Below are 19,999 nucleotides of genomic sequence, written 5' to 3' on the forward strand. Positions count from 1 at the left end.
CAATCACACATACGGACCACTGATCTTTTAATCACCATCGACTCCGATATGCACAGATGCACACGAGCACAGGAGCAAAAACTGACAGCTTCATACACAAGCGCACTCTGCTCCCAAAAGAGTCGAACTAACCGAGCGTGCAGCGGGAGGTGCAGTGATGCAGAGACGGGAGCCATATACAGGCCTCATGTTCACGGCCTGGGAATTATCACATCAAACTGGAGCAGCTGATGGTTCTGACAGGCGCGAGGCCGAGCCATTACAGCCTGCTGCAGACAAGAATGACTCTGCTGGACTCTGACTGGGCAATGACTATTGTTTTGCACCAGTGATTCACACCACACCAATAACATGCAGGTTTACAGAGACGACCAGGGAGGCAGTTCTTGTACAACTTGCTGAAACAACAAACACACAAACGTTCTTTAAGCTTCGCCGTCTGTAGACACACGCTCGAATGCTTTCACCGCTTTGACTTTATTGAGAACACGGACTTTGTTCCATCAAATTAATCTCACTGAACTTGATCTCTGGTGCTCTGTGGACTTTTAGCATGTATGTGCATGATGTTTTGAGAGAGAGGCTCAGTGCAGCCTGCAGAACAGCTGCCTCAATTTACCAGGAAATCACAAGAAGTCACTTTGACCACATCACTTGGTGAGAGCCCTTAAAGAGATGATACATTGGCTAGGGCCACACAATCGGCTAAATTAATCATTATTTTCTTTTAAAAAGTCGAATCGAGAATGCCTACATCCTGCCCAGAAATATTAGTCACTGGACAAAGATGTATTGTGTAAAACGTCCCTGACTTACAGGCTGTCAATTTATCATATTCCTGTTACATAATGTATTTAAAGAGAAACCCCAAAGCATTTCCTAGAATAAATCCCTAAATTTGGTAGCAATTACACGGTTAATAACACAAGTCCAAACCTGACAAATCATCATGAATCACCAAGAGATCTGATTAAAGATCTTCATGGCTATAGATCTGAAAAATTCTAATGTTTGCATCCTAATGTAGTCCTAAAGACTGTGCTTTGTAAAAGTTAAGCGAGGACACGTGGTGGATTTATGGAGCAACTAGGTGCCTGACATTGCCATCCCCAGAGCCCAGCAATTATCAACCAAATAAAATGATTCTTGTCATAAGCCCTATAAACATAAGACTAGGTTAGTATTACCTGGGGACCTCAGCAATTTGTTATAATTGCGGAGGTCATCTAAAATCCTGAGTGAATCAGCAATGTCTTGTAAAGTAAAAATTCCAGCAGAAATTACCTACCATATTTTGGCATACACAGGAAGTGATAATATTAGTCCCGTGCGAATCGGCATCTCAATAATTTGGGGTCTAATATTTTATTCTAATTGCAGAGAAAAACAGTGTTCAGCAAGCAAATGTTACGCCTTGACATTTTCAATCATATCCAGGTGGATAATGTCTCTGAATTGTAGTAAAATACAGACTTTGCTTATCCCGTGCGAATGTGCTGCACGAAACACAGACGTGAGGGAGTCATTTCTAAATCACACGAGGACCCCAGGTAACACTAATCCCGTGTGAATTGGGCTATACAAGTATTTTATGTACCAAGTTAGGTGAAGATGGTACATTTGGATGTTGAGGGTGTAAAAAAATAATCAGTTTTGCAAAATTCTCACATTGGTTGAATTTGAATGTTTTTGAGGAGTTTTTGTCAAAATGTTGAGTCCTCCCCCACTCTCTCCCCTCCCCACATTTCTTGTCTCTCTTCAGCTGTCCTATACAATACAGGCAAAATAAAAAAAATAATCTGAAAAAAAAATTTAAAAAAAAATTATTACTTATTATCTAATTACTTTACATCTAATGAGTTCTTTAGGAGATATCAAACCTCCATGCTGGATATGAGCAGTGCATGTTGACTTAGCTTGTCCCAAACAGACTTTTGCACCTTTCATAATGACACAGACTTTGTAAAAAGTATGAAAAGGAAAGACTCTTACCTCGCCGCAGACGCACGTTCAACAGGCAGGAATGTATTATTCCTTCACATTCTTTATTCTGTCTCAATTTTACCACCAAGTCCACCTCTCATGTCTAAATAATGAGACCATACTTTAGAAAAAAAGCCATATGCTTATTTTTTCACACAATAGGCCTATTGAAACGGAATGTTTTGTTGCCATGGCTACAACTTGATGTACTTGCCCAAAAACCAGCAGAAAAAGTCAGATTATTTTGAGTGTTTTTATACCCTGTGGATTTACTCTTACCTGCTAAATATCTTGAAGCTAAAGGAGCTAAGACCCCACCGATATCAGAGGTAGGCTGTTGTTTATTTGATATCTTTTTGTGTTTTTAGGAAACACTCTGCATTTCAGTACAGGTAGCGTAGCATGTAGCTAACGATTAGCATTAAAAAGTTATCTGTAATGTAAGATCCAGACTTTTCTTGGGTATTTTACACATAATACAGATCTATCTTCTGGTTTAGATGAACAGTTAATATAGATGATAGGGATGGCTGCTTCACACTGAGGCAGCAGATGCAGTGGGAGACCGGCCCTCTGCAGGGTACCTAGTGACAGCAGCAGCACTGGCTTAGGCATACCTCTGAACTGTCAGGGGCTGCCGAACAAAGAGATGAAAGGTACGGAGGGAGAGGCGCACACACAAAGCCAGAGAAAGTCACAGATACTTTTGTCTCGCTGGCTGAGAGGAATGACAAGGAGAGGAGAGGGAGTGAAAGAGAGAGTCACACAGACGCTGCCTCAGTATCTGATGGAATAAGAGACACAGAGGGAGGGGAGGAGCAGCGTGAGAGGATAGGAGAACTTTGTGCAGAGTGAAGACCCTGGCTTCTCTTTTATTCTCTCTCATGCTGAGTTTGAAAAAGTAGTATTTCAACAGCGAGCGCAGGTAAAAAGCCAGGATACATCTCTGAGCTGACATTTCCATTCGCTATTTCCTGTATATTTTTAGAGAGCAAGTGATGTGCTTCGCCTTTGAAACACTAACGCGATTTTAAAATATCTACAAGATGACAACATAAAGAAGTCTTAAGTACTGCTGTATAATTTAAATGGACCTAAATTCAACACTTGCCTCCTTCTTACACCATCCTGATACATATTCAGCTTTGCAGAAAGACACAAGCCTTAAATAAATCAGTAGTAGTTACAGAATTCATACAAGTAGGAAAAAACTAAAGACTAAGTGCTAAAGTTTAACGACAAGCGATTAAAAAAAATTTTTGTGATGTGTGCAGGGCAAGATGAAGAAGAACAAGGCCCCTTCCTCCAGGAGAGCTGAAATCCAGCATCTGTACCAAAGCTACGTCTGTGGACAGACCACTCTGCCCGCCTGCGCCCTCCTCAGGTTCCTCCACAAGGAGCAGATGGAGCTCACAGCTACTGAGGAGGCGGCAGAGAGTTTGATTGATAGATATGAGATTGAAGAGACAGGTAAGCGAAGGGAGAGCTGTGTATCATGTCAGGCTGCTTTCTGCTCATTACTATGGGTAAAAGAAAAAGGATGTTTTCTTTATGGACTAAAACTTGAGTTGTAGCAGAAGTTACGGCCTGAGCTCCAGAGGTGCTTGGCTGATAAAGTGATCTGCCGTAATCCCTGAGGCAGGAAGTGAAAATGACAGAAGGAAAATGGTAGACGTCAGTGGACTAGTACCAGTTGTTGTCTAAGCTGAGTGAAACTTTACTGCCGGCTAATTCACAGCATCACAACACTTGGCTAACATGTCCTGCATCTTAACAGAGAACCACATTTGTTTCACTTATAACTTTTAAATAACAGAAGATTTTGAGGGGAAATTCTTACTGTAGCCTATATTTATTTCAGTGAATAAATTACCTGAATACAGAGGATGTGTGACGTTGATATTTTGGACCCCTGAGCGAAGCTACGCACTGTACAGGGACAAATTAATCTGAAATTAAAAGCAAAGTGAACCAACAAGATTAGCTGAATAGGTCGGTTTCAAGGAGTACCACATAAGTCAACATTAAGCTGTAGGTGGGTGATATTTCTTACCGAGGGAAACAGTTGAATTTTTGACATGTTTCACAGAGAACATAAATAGCTTTAAAAGTTCTACCTAATGTATAATGTTAAGAGGATATTGAGCTTGGAAACATAGGGAGCACAGAACCCTCAGAACATAGATATGCTACTAACATTAGCAAATGTAAGCATGCTAACTCAGAACATAGCTATGCTACTGTTTATCTGAGTTAGCACGCTTACATAGAGATTATACAGTTTAGTGCTAATATTAGCAAAAGTAAGCATGCTAACTCAGAACATAGCTATGCTACTGTTTAGTGCTAATATTAGTAAATGTAAGTGTGCTAACTCAGAATATAGATATTTATACAGTTTAGTGATAATTGTAGCAAAAGTAAGCGTGCTAACTCAGAACATAGATATTCTATCGTGTAGCACTAATATTAGCAAATGAAAGCATGCTAACTCAGAACAAAGCTATGCTACTGTTTAGTGCTAATATCATCTAATGTAAGCATGCTAACTCAGAACATAGATATTAGATGGTTTAGTGCTAATATAAGCAAATGAAAGCAAGCTAACTGAGATAGTGGGTATTGTATACCTACCAAACATCCTTATACCTGCCAATGTACCTGCTAAACATACAAGTTAGCATTGTCCACTGTCATTGGCGCTTTTGGCATTTGACTCTGCAGTACTACTATATCTCTAGCATTTTTAGCACTAGGAACACATCTTTTGTTTGAGCTGGCTAGTAAACTGTAGTAATTTTATTGCGCTTGGTAGCAGACCTGATGCAGATTCGGTCTCTCTCTCTGTGTCCCCCTCTTCCAGCCAGAGAAAGCAGGTCCATGACGTTTGAAGGATTCCTCAGGTACATGGAGTCCAAAGACTGCTGTGTGTTCAACCAGGCCTACACATCTGTGTACCAAGACATGGACCAACCTCTGACCAGTTACTTCATCTCCTCTTCACATAACACCTACCTGACCGGAGATCAGCTGGTAGGAAAGAGCCGCCTGGATGCCTATGTTTGGTAGGGAAGAGCATTGTATACAGTCGAGTTTGTGTTCGTCCTCATGATTTAGCATCAAATTGCGTAGGTTAAATTCTGCTTGCAAATTAGCCAACATCAGTTTATCTGCTCAATCTCATCTATTTGATTAATCCTCCATTTTATCTTGGTCAGAACAGATGATAAGACCTATTTAAACACCGCTTGGCTCTGATACAGATCTAAAATGCCTCTCAATACTCTATTATCTTTTCTCTGAAGTGTGTCCTCCAGACCTACATGTGTGTTATCTGCATACTCTCGTCTCCTTTCATTTCATTGGCCCGCTCATGTGCTGAGGCAGACGATGAAATTGCAGTGGTCCTTTTATGAGGTAATGGAGGTGATTACAAAAGGGGCTGATGGCAGCAGAAGTGCTGTATTTATGGTCCCTGTGAAAGTGCTGAGCGCTCTGGCCGGCTGGTTGAGTGGAAACCTCCAAACCAGCGGCCTGGAAGCTCCGGTTTACTCAGATATATAATAAAAGAATCATATAGAGAGTATGAAGTGTCAGGAGTGGAAGGTGGCTTTTTAGAAATCCAATGAACTCACAGGTGGGCGAGCGAAGACAAGAAATCGACCAAATCTGTTCTCTGGGAAAAGAAATACAAGATTAACACAATTTTAAATAATGTTGGTGTTCTCTTATCACCATATTATTATATGGGTAACTTGTGATTGCCATTGGTAGCAGATGCTTCTCATGTTGATTTTTTTTTGTTTTAGTTTTTTATTTATTAGTGGTACTGTGGAGAAAGCTGGATGTGTGCAGCATTTGAGTCCCAAGCAAATTTCTCTACTGGGATAAACGTATCGTATCGTATTGTATCTTATCGCGTATCGTATCGTGTATCATGTATCGTGTCATGTATCGTATTGTATGGTATTGTATTGTATTGTATGGTATCTTATTATATTGTGTATCGTATCGCATATCGTATCGTGTATCGTATCGTGTATCGTATCGTGTATCGTATTGTATGGTATTGTATCGTATTGCGAATCGTATTGCGAATCGTATTGCGTATTGTATTGCGTATCGTAACGCGTATCGCATCGAGTATCATATTGTATGGTATCGTATTGTATTGCGGATCGTATCGGGTATTGTATTGCGTATCGTACGGTATTGTGTTGTTTTATATCTTATCATATTGTATCGTATCGAGTTGCGTCATGTTTCCTCATATCATATTGTATCGCATCATACTGTATTGTGTTCTTTCGTATCATCTTATAGCGTTTCATATTGCATTGTGTCGTATAGTATCACATCTCATTGCATTGTGTCGCATCGTATGGTAAAGCAACGTATCGTATCAAGAGCCTGGCAAAAGGTTGTGAAACTTGAAGATGCAATTGACTTATAACCGAGATAAACCTACGCACCTCATAAAAACGGCCACTTGAGAAAAACTGTTTGACATTAATGTCTAATTGTGTCACGTTGGTTTAAAGCTAGTTAGTACTGATTTGTTTTCCTTTTGAGAGTTGGAAAAGATTCATATCTGACTCGTGTCTGTGATAAACCGGAGCAAAGTTAGCCGAGCTCTGTTACAGAGTTGACAAGACATTTCTGTGACCAAAGAGAACAGCATAGATTAGAACTGAACTAAAAATAAAGCATGAATAAAAATGTAAAATGTCTGGAGTTAAAGGGTGATATAACATCGCATTGGAGTTACTTCAAAATGTTTCATTGCCATAGTGAATTATTCCACACCCCTGCTGTGAGTGATATAATTTGTATCCACCACTAACAGAAATAAATAACAAATTCTGTCTGTGAAACTGTACATGTGTTATTTTCTGGTGTTAAATTGGCAGCAGATGCAGATAGAGAAAAGCTGTTAGATATAGTTTTAGATATTTAATAGTAGCAATAAATTGTTCACCTGTATTTATACACAACTAAATGTATGCCTGACATGTGAGCACTTAATGAAGTGATGCATGGAAAGGAAATAGCTCAGTTTGTGCATGAACATTTCACTTCTCATTTCTCACGCTGTACGTTATAAGAGCTTGTTATAGCCTTGCCGAGACTCAGCGTGTGTGCGTGTGTCTCTGTCTGTGTTTGTGTGTCGCACAGTGCTCTGAGGAAAGGCTGTCGCTGTCTGGAGATTGACTGCTGGGATGGGCCAGACATGGAGCCTGTAGTCTACCATGGCTACACCCTGACCACTAAGATACTGTTTAAGGACGTCATCAGCACTGTGGGGCAACATGCCTTCGAGGTAACAGTATATAGTATGTAACATGACGTATCAGAGTACATCCTGCAGAGGTGCCCCAGGCGTCTAATTCCTGCCTCTGAAGGACTCCAGGAGTCCTACTTAGCTGCATTTACTCCAATTAATATCATCTCTGATAGTAATGCTTTGCTTGTGAGCTGTCTTTGATTCATGCGGTTCAGGCAATTCTCTGTGATGTGTCTGGATTATTTAGAGCCCGCAGAGAGAGAAGCAGATCCAGGTTGATGCTAATTGTTGCAAATAGCGGTTGAATCATCGTTTTTTATTTATGTCATTATTTCCTGACAGGTGTCTGCTTACCCGGTAATCCTGTCTTTAGAGAACCACTGCTCCCAGGAGCAGCAGGAGGTCATGGCCCAGTACCTCATCTCCATCCTGGGGGACAAGCTGCTGAGGGCCCCCCTGGATCACCAAACCAATGGCGACTTCCCAAGCCCGAATGTAAGAGTCAAAAGAGCGAGCTCGCGCTGGGATATCTGGGGGGTAAATCAAAAGCAGGATCTGTGTTTAATGTTAGAGGGATGATAGTGTTTGTATGTTTATATCCCCATCTTCTGTCATAGCAAGGCGAGAAAAAAAAAGCCCTTTCCGTCGTCACAGAGGGCCTCATTAGTCCTCTCTCTGAGGCTTTTTGTGCCTCCCTCCTCCACTGGGACTCAGGAGGGTAGATGGACGTCGGCATTTGCAAGCCTCTTTAATCTCTCAGCGAGTCTAATGTGATGGGGTAGATCCTGAGAAGTGTCCATCATTCTGAGCGTGCTGAGGCACTTGAGCTGATTGATCATTTAGATTGCCCTGTTTGAGTCCTGGCTCCTTTAAAAGTGTTTTGCCTCGCCCCATGGCTTCTCGACTGGCCTGAAAGATGCTGGAACAGTCGCTCCAGCGTATTGAATGTGACGAGAAGGATGAAGGGTTTTTTCTCAGAGTGTGGATGAATGTGCGACGTCGTCTTGCCAGAGTTTCTCTGCTGCCTCTGACTTCTTCTGCTTTGAAAGTTGCTGCAAAGTGTGTTTCATCCTGAGAGTGCATATAAGATTTTTCCATCCCTATGTATTTTTTTGTTTTATCTTAGGAGCTTCAGCACTATCGACTTTATTTTTTCTATTAACCTCCAACATCCTGACCACTTAATCTGCATTTATGTGTCACATTCATGAAGCTTCAAAACCCAAGTTACCGTCCGATCATGAAAGTGTAACCTACATGTAGCACTTAGATCTGCTCGTCGCCTTGTTCTCCACTTTCAGACCACATTTTAAATCTGTTTACCAAATCCTCAAAGCCACAGTAAGCATCAAAAACCTGATTTCTTCCCTCTGTTTTTTCCATTATGCAGTGTTATTGTAGGATTGGAAATAAGCTACAGTTCATTAGCAGCTTATTACTCTACTTTATTCTGTTTTTGTCGCAAACATGGGCAAAAGAACCCTCAAGAACCCTCATATGACATCCTAAATTACATCAACATAAGCAAAGCCTGTGCTCTGGCTCTCCCGACTGTATCATTTGGAGCGATAAATGAAAGAGTGCACTCCTAAAGCGTATAATTTTCATACTGTATGGACTCACAGGTTGTTAATGTTGGCAGATCTGTAATTATTTTGCATATTTTGTCTGTGCCAGCAGTATGTCATGCTGACAGGGTGACTTCCTGTCGTTGGCGCACCGTGGAGCTGCTTCCAAGTCCACACCATAATGTTTTTTTTTCACTGTAAACATACTGCTGCTCGTCTGCCTAAAGAGCAATATGGAGTACTAACAGATTTGGAGCGAAGACGGTGAAATGCAGCAGCAGATGTGCGATTGAGCGATTTGATACACCTGCTGCTTCCTGCTTCTTTATCCAAAATGGACACAAAAGCGGTGTCCCAATCCCCATAGACCGTTAAAGGTGAAATGAGACAGTCTGGTCTACGGAGGATTTCCTGTTTGCGTCACAAGCTGCTCCCGCCCTTACCCCTGCGTCACCAAACGTCGCTCCTGTCGCCCAAGCTACAGGTAGCTAGCGGGCTAACTAGCTAGCATAACTTACGTCGTGTAAGTTTACCTATTTGTATTCCTCGGCCGCTTGAGAGTCCGCCATCTCGTTTGAATTGGCGCGCAATGCATCTCGGGATACATTGGGCTGTGAAGGATGCACCCGATGGATCCTTCACGGCTTGGGAAAAGGAGGACGCATTTGTCGGCCGCATCTGAAGGAGCCCTCGAATTGGGACAGCCTTCCATGTGCAGCTGTGACGCAATCTGCCTTCAAATACGGCCTTCGAAGGCTGCAGCCCCTGGATTGGGACACAGCTTCTATGTTTTGATGTGTGTGTCCTCATTTTGAGGATGGAGAAAGCAAGTTTGTTGACTGATGCAACTGTGTGATAGTGTTATGACTGCAGAGGTGAATGTATGTGAGCTTCTACTGTATTTCTATCTGTCGTGACGCCAGGATCTGAAGTATAAAATCCTCATCAAGAATAAAAAGCTAAAGATTAGGACAGAGGACGCAGCAGGGACAGAGGCAGAGGAGAGTGTAGATGAGGGCGAGGATGAGGACGAGGATGAGGAGGACGAGGATCTTCAAACCAAAGCAAAGTTCTGGTCTCCTAGAAAGGCAGGGCCAAAAGCGAAAGTAAGTCAGAGAGAGTAAAGAGCAGAAAAGAGGCGCAGCCAATAGGACAATAATGCTGAAGTTTTAGTCTTGTATTCTCACTTTGTTTCCCTCTCTACCCTAAATACAATGAGCAGAAGAAGAAGGTGGTGGTGGCAGAGGCTTTATCCGACCTGGTCATATACACCAGGTCTGTCAAGTTCATCAGCTTCAGTCACTCCAGGGACAATCAGAACCACTATGAGAACACGTCCATGGCTGAGAAGAAAGCTCACAAGCTCGCCAAGGCCTCAGGTAAAGTGTTGCTTATGGAGGAGAAAGAAGGCAGGCCTGATTTTAAAGCAATAAAGTATGTGTATAATTAACAGCAAATATTACAAAATGTAATTGTGATGAGCCCAGCAGATTCACAGGATTTACAATCACATTAACTCGAGGGAGAACGCTCTGTAGGTCCTCGTTGGACAAGAAATTCAATTACGTCTTGTGTCATAAACCTCCTTAATAGCCAAAGCACATTGAACATGACGTATACAACATAGGGGAGTACTTTAAGGGGAATAATAAAGCGCAACAGCACAAGCATAGTAATATGCTACATAATCTCTATAGTTGTGGGAAGTGGAAAGAGCCCACAGAGGTTTGAATCAACTGATAATCAGTTTAAGTGTCTGCTGCTGTATATCGGAGAAACAGAGTGATGCAGAGAAACGCGCTCCAGCTGAGGAGGAGTGACACATTCAAGATACACAGCGACATTATGAGCCGGTTGGCAGCAACCGTGAGCAGTCTGGGTTATGCTGAGCTGTATAAGCCTTCAATAGTCTCTTTTCACCATCGTGCCCTGCAGGGAAACTACACAGCGTACGATCACACACAGGCTGAAGCTGGAAGCCAGATGCTTTCAGATGCTTTCAGATTTTCTCTTAAAATAACGTATTAAAAAATACTTCCTATTTTAACAGACTGTATTTTCAAGAATCCTCATCTGCCATTATGACTGAATAATTCAACTCAAATCTAAATCAGTGCACTTTCTCTTTAATGAGTGTGAATCAGAGGTGACATCTGACCTTTGCGTGCTGTTCTTCATCTCTCTTAAGGTGCAGATTTTGTTCAGCACAACCAGAGGTTCCTCATCAGGATTTACCCAGCAGCCTACAGGATGTCTTCATCCAACTACAACCCTCAGGAGTTTTGGAACGTCGGCTCACAGCTCGGTGAGTCGGAGAGAGAGAGAATGACAGTCCAAAATAAGAGACAGATTAGATCTTTGTGCACACATAAAGAATGCAGTAAAAGTGCAAAAAATGCATGCCAAGATGCTTATAACAAACACACATTTATTGGAATACAAGATATATTAGTTAAAGGTATAATCTCGAAGATTTTCATTTAAATAAATGTCTGTTAAGTCAATGTCTTTCGCCAAAAAAATCACAAGCATCGCCCAGTTAGTGACGCGTTTTCCATCAGCCAGCAGTGGTTGGTCTGCCAGAGAGGGTAGGCGGAGCTAAGCGGCTGCTTCTCCGCTCTCTGCAAGTGTTGCGAGTAAACAGTAATCTACTATGGCTGAACAAACAAAGAAAAGATCAATGACTACAGATACAACTTCAAAAATAAGTGAAAATCCAAAGAAAAAGAAACAAATTTGACGCTCAGATGAAGGCAAACAGTCTAAAAAGGAAAGCGACCATCAGCAAGGAAAACTGGAGCCCACTGTGGACGTCACACATGCGACACTCTCTGGATATCTGGGACGTGTGCTCCCGCAATTACTGTTTATCTCCATAGGTGTCACTAAAGAGAACGTAACTGAGATCTTAGAGACTTTAACTTTAATAATAAGTGTGTCAATTCAGAAAGGGGTTAAATAATCCACAGTTATTGGTACTTTGTTGTCAACTCTGTTACTATTTTTAGAAGAGATGAAATTCCCGAGAACACTTATTCAAAAAAAGAATTTCTTTGATTTCTTTGAGTCGGCAGGAAATCAAAAAGTTCTCGACACACATAACAACCATCACAATCCATTACAAGCTTCTTCTTTTTTTCACACACTGAGAGAAATACAGCAGCAGTCCGGAAACTAGAGATTGTCAAACTTCAAAGTGAACAACCTGCAGAGTGTCCTGTCGATTAGCAGTGAAAGGAACATTTCATTCCGGTCCACAGCCTGACCACCTCATCTGTGTTTTTCCCCCGGAGCAAGTCCTCTCCTGGCTTATCGCACCTTTTCTAAATCGATTTGCACCGTCCCAAATGTCTTTTTTTCCCTCTACAATACATCCTTGTACGGGTCACAGCTTACTTTTTGTTGTGCAGTTATCTTTTTTTAGAGTCAAGCATGAGCATATCACATACCCGAGCTCCTGAGACTGACTATTCTCCACAAAGTAATTCATTTTAGTGTAATTACCCCAATCTGTCCGACTCTGTCTTTGCCACTCTGCTCGTCTCGACACTTCCTCCTTCATCCGTCTCCATCGCTCACGCAGCCGCCACTGATTCTGACACAATGCCCCGCTGAACGCCGAGCAGACTGCCATCGTGCTTCAGTGGCAGCTGTGCAGATGGTGATCGGCCCTTTTCATATTTGCAGGAGACTGCCGTACAAAGCAGCAGCCTGGACGGATCAATTACAGTTAGATGAGCCTGTGACAACATCATAAACAGATACAGCAGGATTCTTTCCAATCTGTTGGTGTTTTTTTTTGTTTTGCTGATTTATTTATGTTATTGCAGAGTCACAGGTGTTTGCAATCCAACCCCAACAGAGACATACTTCTCTCTAAACAGGATTACATCTGCTGCTGCTCTTTATCTCGCCATCTCTTCACATAATCCGAGATGCTGAGTCGCTGATGACACCAGAGACATGGTGTATGCAGCACACACGCCAGCGCCGAGTTTTGCACTGCCGAAGAAAACTCTCTGCAGATGCTCTCATTGCACAGTTGGTGATTTTGAATGCGTCCCTGATGCAATGTGCGCTACTGTTGCGGAAACATTTCAAGTCATTGTATAATTTAGCTCCCTCCTGCAGAATGAACAAGAGCCTCAGAACACAGGAGGGAAGCAGAGATCATGTCACGCTGCTTCACAAACTCAATTTTGTTCTCATAAATTGTGTTTTTCTCTGCCTCTCTGTTGGCTCCTCTTTGTCACTGATCCAAGATTGTTCTGTGGTGTTTTTGCAGTCGCTCTCAATTTCCAGTCTCTGGGCTTGGCTATGGACCTTAATGACGGCCGTTTCCAGGACAACGGGGGCTGTGGATACGTCCTGAAGCCAGCGGTGCTCATGTCCAGTCAGAGGAGCTTTGATCCCGCCTGCAGCCAGCACAGCCGCAAACCCACACACCTGCTGCTAAAGGTACAGCTACGAAGCACTAAAGGCTAAATAATCCACTCTGGGATTATGGCGTAATTTTACAGGGCTGTGTGTGTGTGCTTCATGTGCATGTACTCGTGTGTCTTTCCCTCACAGTCTAGGGATTGTGTAACAGAGCCTCCATTTAAATGCTTTCTTGCCGGATGCTGTGAACCAACAATGATGTAAACTCCCCGAGAGTGTCTCTGTTTAATTAGATTATCTCCCTCAGAAAGTTTGGGGAAAGCAGGGAGAGCGCTGATCTAATAGAATTACACGCATGTTCCAATTAATAAATCATCACTTCTGCATTATTTTAAGCACGTTAGGGGACAAAATAGCAGAACTTGTAATGTGGCATATTTAAGCAATATGACAAAGAGGTAATGAGGCGGCAAAGAGGAACAGTGACATCAATTAACATCTCTTTAGTGTGCAACGGGGACAACGGTTACTCGCTAACTTTTATGAGTCCAATTACAGAGATTCAAAAGTTTGCTCTTATGTGTAGAACATAATGTTAGGAGATATCTGAGGCTTTGTACTGCACGGATAATATGTAGAACTTATTGCTGCAAAGGTCAAATCTGACCTAAAGGGCCTAAATGATCACTTTCGTCTCAACAATCCTGACCGTTAAACTGATTGCAAGTGTATTTTTCAACCGGATCTATTCACCGGTGCTGCACGGTAGAAGGTCCTGGTTCGAATCCCTGCTCAGACGTAGTGGGCCTTTCTGCGTGGAGTTTGCATGTTCTCCCTGTGCATGCGTGGGCTCCCTCCAGTTCCTCCCACAGTCCAAAGACATGCTCGTTAGGTTCATTGGTGACTCTAAACTGCCCGTAGGTGAAAATGTGCTTGAAAGGTTGACTGTGTCTAAAGCCGCTTTCCCACTGGTCAAAAAACACCCGCTAACATCCGGCTTTTTTGCTTAGTGTGAAAGGTTACAATCGGCATTCAGACCCGGGTCAAATGACTCTGTAGCAGACCCGGGTAATGATCGCCTCGGCTGCGATCGACATGCTAATCTCCGCCTCAAATCTGGCACGATGCTGTGCATTGAAGTTCCGGCAACATACAACAGAGCTTCTTCAGATTCGAGTGTACTATATTTACTAACCCTGTTTCTGGCGCGTTTGTGACGCAGCAAAAAAAAGAGACCGAAAGGAATATATTTCACTGGCAATGGGAAAAGAGACATTTATTCGTGGGTGTTCCTGGGTCTGAAAAATCCACGTCAATGTGCTAATTTGGGTGGGAAAGGTGTATGTGTGTCAGCCCTGTGACTGACCGGCGATCAGTCCAGGGTGTACCCTACCTCTTGCCCAATGACAGCTTGGATCGACTCGTAGCGGTATTGATAATGGATGGATTTCCTCATCCCCAGCTCGCTCAGTAACTATGCTTCTTGGCCGTGCTGTTGCCTGATAAGGGAAATAAATCTTTAGCCAACACTTCAGGAGGATGTATCGACCCTCACAAGTTAAACTGAAGCACATCGACCCGGTCTTCTGATGCAGTCTGCACACACATTGTACATCTCCCCAGCACAGTGCATGAAATATAAATGTGCTGCGCTCAGATTTGGGGTGCCCTGGGAAAAACCTCACCTTTATTTATTCACATCAGCGTTCTGTATTATTTGATCACTTCAGGGAGAATTCTGCAGTCTCGACTCTCAACTCGGTGGGAATCAGAGTCATGAGCGGCGTTCAGTGTTGTAAGTTCGGATGGGCCGGGGTTTCAATCGCAGAACAATAAATTATTCATCTGCTCAGGAAAACAATATTTCCCCTTGAGCTTCCATGAGTCTATTTAGCATAAAACTGTCAGCGATAAGAAATGGTCTGTTTTTTAATAGCAAATCTTTATGAATTGATAACTCTAAACTGCTTTCTACACCCTCGGAAGGATTGACCACTGAATGAGCTTAAGCAGGGCTCTTTGTAGTGCGACTGTCGGAGAGGAAAGGGGCCTGTATGTTTGGGCCGGACACTGTAAAGCTCCGTCAGTGCCAAGCGGGGCATGTCGTGATAAGTACATGCAGGTTTGTCTTTGATCAGAGCCGGGAGAGGGAAGGCTCAGTGTGAGAGGACTGCAGATAAGCCTGCCTCTCCCCAGACTGGTGTAATTACAGCCCTCTGCTCTGCCCTCCTCTTCTGTGCTCTCCTGTTTTCTCCTTCATGTTTACGGTTCATGCCTGACATCAATGTCACTCTCATACACCCCTGTACGGCTTCCCTGTGTGTGTGTGTGTGTGTGTGTGTGTGTGTGTGTGTGTGTGTGTGTCTGCAGGTGATCAGTGGTTCCAACCTACCTGTCCCCAGGAGTGGCAAAGCCCTGGACCCTTTCGTCAGAGTAGAAATTCATGGGATCGCATCTGACTCGCAGAGAAAAAACACACATACTGTCAAAGGCAACTGTAAGTACTGTGAGACAAACTGTATGTGGCCTTTTTAAGACACAGCTGTATCGGTTCAGCGCTACACTTCTTTTATAAAAGGGGTATTTTTTCAAACTTTTCTCAGCAGAAAATTAAACCTGAGTTAGGCTACTTTGGAAAACCCTGGAAAAGTAAGATAGATATAAGTATCCTCACGATCTCATGTGACTAGCTGGCTAGCTTTAGCTTCTGAAAAGGCTCTGCTCGTGTGCAATGAGTGCACAGACTTCTTACAGGCCTGGGACAGCCACAGATACCGGATGTTTTTCTGCTATCAGGATATGAAGGGGATTTCAGCAAATGTAACAGAAAATGCTGACTAATTAAATGACCAAGCTAGCTTTAAGAACGACATAAAAGATTAATTTGTAAAGTCTTATATTAGACTTAGAAAGAGGCTTATATTTTTGTAGTTTTTTTCTGAAATTGGACATTGCCACCTTGACATTCACTTGCATTAAAAAAGATGCTATTGTAGTAACAATTAAATGCTGTAGAATATGACAGGAGTGCATCAATATTGGGAAGTTTAAGTAAAAGAAAACAGTCTACAGCAACGCTAACACCTCTGAGAGAAGCTACTTTTATTGCAGCAGCAGAACATAGCTTGTGTTTGGCGTCTCGGCTCCGACATCATCGCTCCTCGCAGATTTATTTTACATGCAGAAATTTGAGGAGTGATGACATAATATCTTAAACCCCCAGTCGGAGCCTGCAGGTGGATGCTGGGGTGGTGGTGGTGGGGCTGAAAGTATGAGCGTAGTACTGGCAATGACAGAGCAGAGGGAGAGACTGGAAATCTTGCAGATTAAATCGACCTAGAGGAAGTGTTTGTTAGGTGAAGAATGACGCATGTCAGTGTGAAATCAATGCAGCTCGAGGTGCCTGCCTGAGCACGCAGGCGTCTCTCCATTTAAAGCTGTGGTCTTGCAGATATTTGTCATAAATATAGTCTTCCAACAAATTAAGATTTTTACCTGATTTTGTCGCCAATGAGGAGTTGTCGCAATCAATTCTGAGGGGGCACGAAATCCTGTACTGAATTTTATATTTATGCAATCAGAAGCCGTTGATATTTCAGGAAAAACCACAAATGTCAACCCCCCAGTGGCACCAAAGTTTCATCCTCCTTAAACCATTAAACATACGCACCAAATTTCATGCCAATCCATTAATTCAGGACCAGTGTGGTGTTCAGCATGGCCCAAAACAAACTGATACACATATAAGTAATATCGAGGAACAAGCCGAGCTCCTGCAACCTTCAAGTGACAACTTGAAAAAGCGCCTGAAATGTCACAGAGAATTACACTGCTCTGTGACAGCGGTACTTCCTGGTTTCAGTTATTTTCCCCCTTTTCAATCCGCTTCCCAGTAAGCTGCTGTTGGGCGTCTGAGCAGGAATGTGCTGATGAGTTTCTTCAAAATGTAGAAGTGGATCTCCTTTGAAGAGGAGTCTGTCATGCGCTGCTGCTATGACTGGAAACATGGAGCTGACAGCCACACAGTGCACACAGTGATGAAGTGAAAAGTGATTCTAGGCATCAGCTGGAGCCTCATACATGCACGGATTCGTCAGTGTTCAGAGATTTTAAACAACGAGGGCTAGTCTACAATTGTTATAATGATAAATATGAGAAGACTGTGTGGGTCTCTTAAGTTTGGTGCCAGTAAGAGACTTAGTGTGGAAGCTAATCCTGCAGCTGTCAAGGTTTCTTTCAGAAGTCTTCATCACAAAACATACTGTACAGCACGTTGCATCAAATTTTGAGCCTCTGTCTTTAAAATGCCAAGATGAAAATTTAACATTAAGACATAAAAAGGACAGGGTACAGCTCTGTACGCGGCTGCTGCGATGAGGCGGAGAGGGAGAGAAGGAATAAGAGATAGCATGAGTCCTGGAGGGCAGAGCACTTATGCATGGGCATAAATCATAAAATCGTTTCACACTATGAATCAGATAAGGTCACTGGTGAATACAAATGAATGTGGACTTGTATTAAACTTGTATGTAACAGAGGAGCTTCAGAAAAATGGTTTGAAATCAGAAATAGGATTGAGAATGCGGCAGAGGTTACTCATTAGTTTTGTATGTGTGCTCTCCTCATTTTGTCACAGTGACAGTGGAGCTGAATAACACTTGACGCCATAAATCGTCATCATGATAGGGAAGCTACTGTGGGTCTGATAAATATTCATTTACATCCTGCATGCCAGTGTCAGCTGCTGGAAAGTTCAACACTTGGTCCAAACTGAAATGTTTCGACGACAGATCAGCCTCGGCTGTATTTTGTATTCAGTGCTTATGAGCAAATGTTAGCATGCTAACATACTGAATAAAGATAGTGCACAAGGTGTAAATTACATCTGTTAAACATCTAAATGTTAGCATGTCACTGTGAGTATGTGGATCAAAGCACCAAACACCTCCACATACTGTATGTAGCTGCTAGCATAGTGATGGACATTTGGGCTTGTCCAACAATAAGCTGAATAAATAAGTGAATTGGGTTCTAACAGCTGGACCTCTCTATTCTGCTGTCCAAAGGCTAACAGCAGTATATTTAGTCAAAACTGAGTTATAACTAACCACGTCAGCCATCTTGGTTTTGTGGCATATAAATTAACACAAGTACAATTAGTACAATTTCACTTATATACCTATAGCCCATTTGCACTTAGCTTTTGTAGCCTTATTGTTACTCTGGTGATGGTAACTCTACTCCCTCTGTATGTCCTCAGCTTTTAGGGTCTTTTGCTTTCAGACCACTGTGACTAAAGAAAAGCTCAGCCTGTGATTTTTAAAGTGGTAATCTCGAAGATCTCAGTTTTGTTCTCTTTGGTGGCACGGTACTTTAATTGCAGGAGCACACTTCCCAGATATCCAGACAGTGTAGCATGTGTGACGTCCACGGTTGGCTCCGGTTGTAACTCTTGATGTCCCTGGCTGACGGTGGCTTTCCTTTTTAGACTGTTTGCTTCATCTGAGCATCAAATTTGTGGAAAACGCGTCAGCCCAGTCTGTAATACTGCAAATGTAAAGGCTTTCATCAGTGGGCCATAGGCTCAGTCACCATTGTGTTACCTCATTTGGCGATTGATAGTGACTTAACAGACATTTATTTAAATGAAAATCTCGAGATTATCATTTTAAGTAATATTATCATATTAAGTATATATTTTAAACATGCCATAACATTTTTAGCCACTTAATGCAGCAAAGACAAGCTGCAAACACAACTCTGACACATTATCCCCCATTAAGTTAATATGACAAGTAGTGTGTTAGGTGCACATCCTGAAGACACACAGAAACATTAGCATTTATATGAATTTGTGCTTTTTTAACTGTCCAGTCCAATATCTGCTCTCTTTAAACTCTCTTTTGGTCTCCACCAGCTTCTGAGAATATATCTGACAGTTTGACGGTCCGATATGTTTCACCAGCTTGTTGCTAAATTTGTCTCGTTTGTTTTATTGAAAAAATCTGCCTGCCTGCAGCGTTTGAAAATCACTCTTTGAGAGCGGTGACAGTTGTAAAGTTGTGGGCCATAAAACCAAAATAATGAGCTAAAAAATGCTAAACACTCTCTATAGAGGTGAGGGGAACTTTGGCCCATTCTTTACAGAATATAAAAATGTTGCTTTAACGAAACCTAATCTGATAATTCTGATTACCACAGCTCTGAGTCCTTACTGGGATACAGACATGAACTTCAAAATCAGCGTACCTGAGCTGTGCCTGATCCGCTTCTGTGTCCGGGAGCAGACCGGCTTCCTCAGCAGTGATTTTGTGGGCCAGTACACCCTGCCCTTCACCAGCCTGAAGAAAGGTGAGCCGCAGAAACAGAACATGTGAGAAGGGGTGGGGGGAGGCTTGGAGTCAGACGAAGAGCTACATTACATCAGGTGACATTGTGCGGCCATCATTGTATTTCCCTTCGTTCAGTGTCAGCATTACTGAAGGTTGCTCTCCGCTCTGCGCTCGAGTTTTGCTGAAAATCCTCCTGTGTGTCTGTGCGATGCTCATATTTAGCAGCTATACATGTGTTTCTTTTCACATCTCTTTTCCTTTTTTCCACCTCCAGGCTACCGCTGGGTTCCTCTTCGGTCCCGAGACGGATGCAGCCTGGATCCAGCCTCCCTCTTTGTTTGGTGTTCCTAAAAACAGCTCTGCGTATCAGACTCACACACAAACACATATGCAACAGATAGAAAAGCGTGGATGATGCAGTAACAACAACAACAAATATAAATAAATAAAAA

At 42.6% G+C, this 19,999-nt stretch overlaps 1 protein-coding gene across 1 annotated transcript; it reads left to right on the forward strand.

Moving 5' to 3' along the window:
- The first annotated feature begins 3,263 nt into the window (after positions 1 to 3,263).
- LOC138613438 (1-phosphatidylinositol 4,5-bisphosphate phosphodiesterase zeta-1-like) lies at positions 3,264 to 19,898 on the forward strand. The gene is made up of 11 exons (XM_069687106.1): positions 3,264 to 3,453; positions 4,847 to 5,048; positions 7,159 to 7,303; positions 7,610 to 7,762; positions 9,759 to 9,945; positions 10,080 to 10,214; positions 11,024 to 11,140; positions 13,121 to 13,293; positions 15,586 to 15,712; positions 19,417 to 19,566; positions 19,822 to 19,898. The coding sequence occupies exons 1-11, from the start codon at positions 3,264 to 3,266 to the stop codon at positions 19,896 to 19,898; spliced, it is 1,656 nt and encodes a 551-aa protein (XP_069543207.1).
- Positions 19,899 to 19,999: the final 101 nt, after the last annotated feature.

This window comes from Semicossyphus pulcher, unplaced genomic scaffold (genome assembly GCF_022749685.1).
Source record: "Semicossyphus pulcher isolate SPU_LCO1_2020_fin unplaced genomic scaffold, fSemPul1.0.p SCAF_8, whole genome shotgun sequence".
NCBI classification, from domain to species: Eukaryota; Metazoa; Chordata; class Actinopteri; order Labriformes; family Labridae; genus Semicossyphus; species Semicossyphus pulcher.